Source organism: Crocodylus porosus, unplaced genomic scaffold (assembly GCF_001723895.1).
Source record: "Crocodylus porosus isolate Cpor-Errol unplaced genomic scaffold, CroPor_comp1, whole genome shotgun sequence".
NCBI lineage: Eukaryota > Metazoa > Chordata > Crocodylia > Crocodylidae > Crocodylus > Crocodylus porosus.
This window is the reverse complement of record NW_017728931.1, coordinates 119,174,478-119,180,789: the sequence shown is the minus strand read 5'-3', so window position 1 is coordinate 119,180,789 and position 6,312 is coordinate 119,174,478. Positions and strand designations below refer to the sequence as shown.

Here is a 6,312-nt window from a genome sequence, read left to right as displayed (position 1 = left end):
GGCAGTGCTATGCTGGCTAGCACTACAGCAGAAAGAGACTTGGGGGTCATCATTGACCACAAGATGAACATGAGCCTTCAATGCGATGCTGTGGCTAGTAAAGCAACCAAAGCGCTGGCTTGAATCCATTTGCTTCTCAGGCAAATCCCAGGACGTCATTCTCCCCTTGTACTCAGCCTTGCTAAGGCCACAGCTGGAGTACTGTGTCCAGTTTTGGGCCCTACAATTCAAAAAGAATGTGGAGAAGCTTGAGATAGTCCAGAGAAGAGCCATGCGCATGATCAGAGGTCAGGAAAACAAACCTTACGATGACAGGCTGAGAGCTATGGGGCTCTTTAGCCTGGAAAAGCGCAGGCTCAGGGGTGATCTGATGGCTTCCTATAAGTTTATCAGGGGTGACCACGAGTACCTGGCAGAATGTTTGTTCACCAGAGCAACCCAAGGGATAATGAGGTCAAATGGTTATAAACTACTGCAAGACCGTTTCAGGCTGGACATAAGGAAGAATTTCTTTACTGTCCGAGCCCCCAAGGTCTGGAATAGCCTGCCATAGGAGGTGTTTCAAGCACCTGCATTGATCACCTTCAAGAGCAAATTGGCTGCTTATCTTGCTGGGATCCTATGACCCCAGCTGACTTCCTGCCCTTTGGGTGGGGGGATGGACTCGATCTTCTGAGGTCCCTTCCAGCCCTAATGTCTATGAAATCTATGAAACTTCATACCTCAGGCTGGCCCACAGGGCTCTCTAGGTGTTGGGAAATCTGGTGGGCATGAGAAGCAATGGCAATTAATACTGCTACCCCTCCCTGCTGCCAAAATCCCAAGCTCCACACAGTGGGTTGGAGCCAGGCCATGATCCCTACACAGCTGGATCGAGGCTGGGCCATGCCCCCTTCCTTCTGCATCTGGGTTGGGGCCAGATCATGCTCCTTAGCCCTGTGAAGCAAGTTAGGCCCAGCCCACGCCCCTACCTCCTCCTTTCCCCATCTGGGCTATGCCCCCTTCCCTCTGCCTGGCCAGGTTGGGGCCAGGCCACACCCCTTTCCTCCTGAACAGCTTATTCTGGGCCAGGCCCCACCTCCTTCCTGTTGCAGAGCTGGGTCACTCCTCCCTTCTCCCCACCTGTGTGGCTGGTTTACGGCCAGGCCATGCTTACTTCCCACCGTGGGTCTGGCCCATACCCCGACCCTTTGCAGGGCTGGATGGGGCTGGATCATGCATCTTTCCCCACCCTCCATGGGGCCAGGTTAGAGTTGGGTCAAGCCCTCTTGGCTGGCACAGCTGGATCAGGCTGGTCTGTCCCCTCCATGAGGCTGGGTGGGGCCCTGCAGCACCTGCCCTGGTATCCGATTGCCAATATGAAGCCCAGCAGCTTGGAGAGCAGCATCCAGCTGGTAAGTCTGTCATGGGGGAAGGGGCAGTGGGAAGGATGCGGCATGGGGGTGCAGATTGAGTCCCCTACAGTAAGGGTAGAAGGGAGCTAGGGCTGGGGCAGACAGTGTGAGATGGAGCTGCAAGTGGCTTTTCCAAGGGGGGCATGGGGAGGGAGCAGGGGGAAGCTCCTACCACTGCATGCACCCCAGGGGCAGGCATAGGGGGTGTGTGCCCCCAGATCTGCATGTGGGGCAAGGGCAGGCTGGGGTCACGGTTGCACCAGGATCTTCCCAGTGGGGAAGGATGGGCTGGGCCAGGGCTGTGCTCAGTGTGGGTGGTGGCAGTGCTGGGAGGGGGGTTATTTGGGAACCTACCCCATAGCCCCATTCCCAGTGCCACTACTGCCCACCCCGAATGCAGCCCCCCACCAGGAAGAGCCTGGTGCCACCCCCACCCACAGCCTGCACCGGCAGCCTGCCATCACCACATGCACAGATCCAGGAGGCACATGCCCCATATGCATCCCCTGAGTGTGCGTACAGTGGGGGGAGCCACCCCCCCAGGATGAGCCACTCGCAGCTCCATCCTGCACCCTGCCTCGGCTGGCAAGTGCCTGCTCCTGCCCCTGCCCCAGCCCCACTCCCTCCCTCACCGTGGGGTCCTTGATCTGCCCCCCCCACACCCCTTCCCTCTCCACCCCTTCACCCCAACAGACTTACCAGGTGGACATTGCTGTCCAAGCTGCTGGGCTGGCTGCATGATTGCTGCAGCTGCCTGCATGCATATGGCATTTATCAGCAGCACTATCAACCGCAACAGCCAAAAAAAGCTGATTGCCGATAACATCAATTTTCCTTTTATCAGTCTTGATACGACATAGATCGACGTATCAGTGAACCTCTAGTACAGAGTATTTTTCTTGATGGTCCTGTTTCAGGAAAGCATCCATTTTCAGGATAGTGCTAATGCTTCTTCTTAAGTTTCATTGGCTCCAGTGGGCCTTAAGCATATATAAAGTTAAGCATGTATTTCAAGTGCTATTGTTAATAGGATAGAATTAAGTGTAAGCTATCTTGAATATGAATCTATATTAAGAAGAATCCAAATATAATGACAAATGATGGCAGACTGCTCTATGACACAGATACTTTAACTATTACTCATGCTGAGTTCTCTGTTCTTCAAGAGAAGGCTTAGACAGTTCTTAACGTGCACTGACAACATAGAAACATTTTTCAACCTCATATCTGCCAACTGCACAAGACTTACTTCCTGCTGAATAATTTACTACATTTTAAGGATAAATCCTAACCTCATATGAAAAAAAAAAGATTTTTAAACAGTTACAGGAAAAAATAATAGGTTGATTTTAGAATTATCTTTTTCCTAAGAATGTAAAATAGCAAAAATAAAAATGAGGCAATACAATTAGTCTATAAACCCAATACAATAGAATCCATTAAAAGTTGAGACTTGACAGAGGAAGCTAATTTCCCCTGTGGTGCCACAGCTTTTTAGAAATGCATTCAAAGCTGCATGGTGTGGTCTGGAATTGATTACATTAATCCATTATCAATTCAGTAGTCTTTAGGAAATGCTTATAGTGGATTTTTAAGGGACAAAGTCTTCTCTCGGTTATGTTTATCCAATCTCATCAGGTTAAACATACATCAATGAAAGCAGATTTTGGCCAGTGTTCTGGGAGAAAAATATTTGAGGACGTATAAGTACAATTCTAAAATCTATTTGCAAGTATTATTTCATCTTTGCTTGCAAATCATATATAGCCTTGACTTTTCTATATGTATCTTCTTTTTGTATGGACAGACAAACTGAGTTAAAGATGGAGGCATACCCCGCACATCAGCTGTTGCACAGTGACTAGTTTGTGTGTCCACTCTTCTTCTGATTTAAGTAGACATTAAACTGGAGAATCTTACACCTTAATGAGCTTCTAGGTAAATAAAGGCCTCTGGGTAAAAAGGAGCCTCATAGGACTTCTAAAGTATGTTTCATTTTTGTTGGGCGTCTGTTAAGCTGGTTACCTATTTTGGTTGGGGATATAGCAGCTTCTCATATTCTCTTATTCTGCTAGCATTCTTGCAGTGTTTCATGCAGGAGCAAGCTATTCATATTTAGCTTCCACTTACTATGGAAGAGGAGCAGCGGAGCAAAGCAGTTACTGTGCTGATGCACAGTAAATCCTTTCCCCACCTTTTAACTCGAAAATTTGTTCATCTATTCATAGAAAATATAGCTAGAAGGGATCTCCAAATATCATCTAGTGCAACTCCATGCTTAAAGCAGAATCATCCTTGTTTCTAAACCATCCCAGGAAAATATTTGTCTAATCTGCTCCCAGCTTTGTCTGTCAATTTGTCAACTTCCCACATTTACCTCTGTGTGTTTCTCAGTGGGGTCTCTAACATATTCAGTGCCGTAGCAAGGAGTGGTGGGGGTGAGTAGGGTGACCACCCCACACGCTGAAGCGAAGGGGTGCCCACAAGTGCTGCCCAGCCGAGGAGGTGCATGGGACAGAGCCACAACAGTAACGGTTCATGGAGGGGACAGACTTAACCTGAGAGATTTTGGAATTCTTTTAAAAATTATTTTGAAATTCTTAGTTAATAATCTACACTTGACCTATGTGTTATAAATTTAACTTACTTGTGGTTGGTATTTTATCTTGTCTGAGAGATGCTTTCTTCTATTATCTAATACTTGTTGTTGTACCCTTGTAACAAAGTATAAGAAAGATATGTGAGATTTTAAATATCTTGGTCATACATCACAAGAGACTTCCAGCAGCTGCAGGGAGGGAGTGGGTCTGGGGCTAGGGGAGAGGCAGGTGCTGCACAGCTGGTGGGGCACAGGACTGAGATGTGAGCAGCTCATTTTGGGGGTGTGGCTCCTGCTGCTATGTGTAGCCTTGGAGGCATAGGGAAGCACATTTCCAGGTCTGCTGCCTCAGATCTGCATGAGGCAGGATGGGCTGCCTGCCGGGGCTGAGGCTGCGGTGGTAGAACTGGAAGGGGACTATGGGGGGGGTGCAGCCACCCCAAAATTTGCAGACCATCTCAGCACCACTGCCACGTACCCCAGTGCAGCCCAGCACCCCCTGCTGGGAAGAACCCAGTGCAGCCCTGGCCCCAGCCCCACCTTGCAGCAGCCAGCCCTACCCCATGCAGATCCGGGGGCATGCGCCCCCCCCCATGCCTCTTCCTATGCATGCAGCAGCAGGAGCTGCCCTACTTCCCCACATGCCCCCGGATAAGCCACGATTTTCATCCCACGCCCAGCCATGACTCGGGGTGGGGTGGGCATAGCGGTCCCAGGGGCTCAGTCCCCTCCAGCCCAGTAGTGCAGCTGAGGCCAGCCTCACTCTGGCCCCTGGCTCTGGCCCTCCCCCAGGCAGTGCAGAGCCAGGGACAATGATGGGGCTGCTGCAGGGTGGGGGGTAGGTAGGGTTATGCAAAATGGGCCATATTCGATTCACATTCAGATTTGGCCTGAATTGGGCACAGTGATTCAATTCATTGATTCGAATCACTGTCCCTAATTTGATTTGGCCAAATCTAAATCTGAAGATTCAATGCTGATTCGGAGAATCAGCAATTCGGCCATAGACACAGCTTTAAATGTTTTTTCTATATACCTCAAGGTACCAGGCATGGCTCGTGAACGCTGTGACGCCAGGGTGGATGGACCATCCCACAAGAGTGTGGCCCCCCCCACCTCGTGTGCTCAGTGGCCAACCCGGAAGTGGACTGAAAGTACTTCTAGTCCACTTCCAGGTCAACCTGGGAGTGCACAGGGTGGCTCCCCCATTCCCCCCTGGCTTAGTGATCAGCCATGAGGGGACCCCAGGTGCACCTCTAGACCCAGGAGGCACCAGTTACTGACCCAGGGAGGCACGGGGGACCCCCTGTGCACTTCTCAGCAGACCCAAAAAGAAGATACATGTTCAGGTCTGCTGTCAAGCATGCTGGAGATCCCCCCACGCTTCTGTGGGATGCTCCATCCGCCCCACCAGCTCAGCATTCATGAGCCACTTGGTACCTTGAGGTACGTAAAAAAAAACATTTAAAGCTGTGTCTATGTCCAAATCTTTCTGCATCTCTCTGAACTGATTCAGAGGGTTCTGATTCAATTCAGAGAGATTAAAGGGTCTCCTGATTCAGTTTGGATTTGGAGATTCAGCCACTAAATCAGGCCAAATCTCCACCAAATTGATTCAGGTACCGAAGCTTTGCACAGCCCTAGCAGCAGATTCATTGGTGCGGGGGCTGCCAGAGCTGGGCAATGACCCCGGGCATGGGGGGAGGGGTGGCCACATGGGCACAGTGGGCCCTGGCCCCAATATTGGCTTGGCTCTGCTCCCCCCCAGTCCCTGCTCAGTCCTATACCCAGTCCCATGCTCAGCCCCACTCCCTTCCTCCCTTCATAGTTTCACAGTTTCTAGTACTGGAAGGGACCTGAGCAGATCATCAAGTCCAACCCCCTGCCATAGCAGGAAAGAGTACTGGGGTCAAACAACCCCAGCAAGGTGTTCATCTAGCCTCCTCTTAAAGACCCCCTGGGTAGAAGCCAGCACCACTTCTCTTGGAAGTTGGTTCCAGATACTAGCTGTCCTGACCGTGAAGTAGCGCCTCCTGATATCTAGCCTAAACCTACCCTCTGCCAGCTTGTGACCATTATTCCTGGTCACTCCTGGTAGTGCTCGGGAGAACAGGGACTCCCCCAATGCCAACTGGTCCCCTCTGACTAGTTTATAACAGGCAACTAGATCCCCCCATGGCCTTCTCTTGTGGAGGCTGAACAGGTTCAGGTCCCGTAGTCTCTCCTCGTAGGGTCTGCCCTGCTGCCCCCTGATCATGCGAGTGGCCCTCCTCTGGACCCTCTCCATGTTGTCCACATCCCTCTTGAAGTGCGGCACCC

General features: G+C 50.8%; 1 protein-coding gene across 1 annotated transcript in view; it reads right to left on the bottom strand.

The window, feature by feature from the left end:
- Window positions 1-6,312, bottom strand: part of CUNH12orf40 (chromosome unknown C12orf40 homolog) — a 31,792-nt gene that overhangs the window by 16,522 nt on the left and 8,958 nt on the right. The window contains exon 5 of the mRNA XM_019543964.1: window positions 4,042-4,108. Coding sequence (XP_019399509.1) covers window positions 4,042-4,108 — 67 coding nt within the window. The remainder of the gene's footprint in view (window positions 1-4,041; window positions 4,109-6,312) is intronic.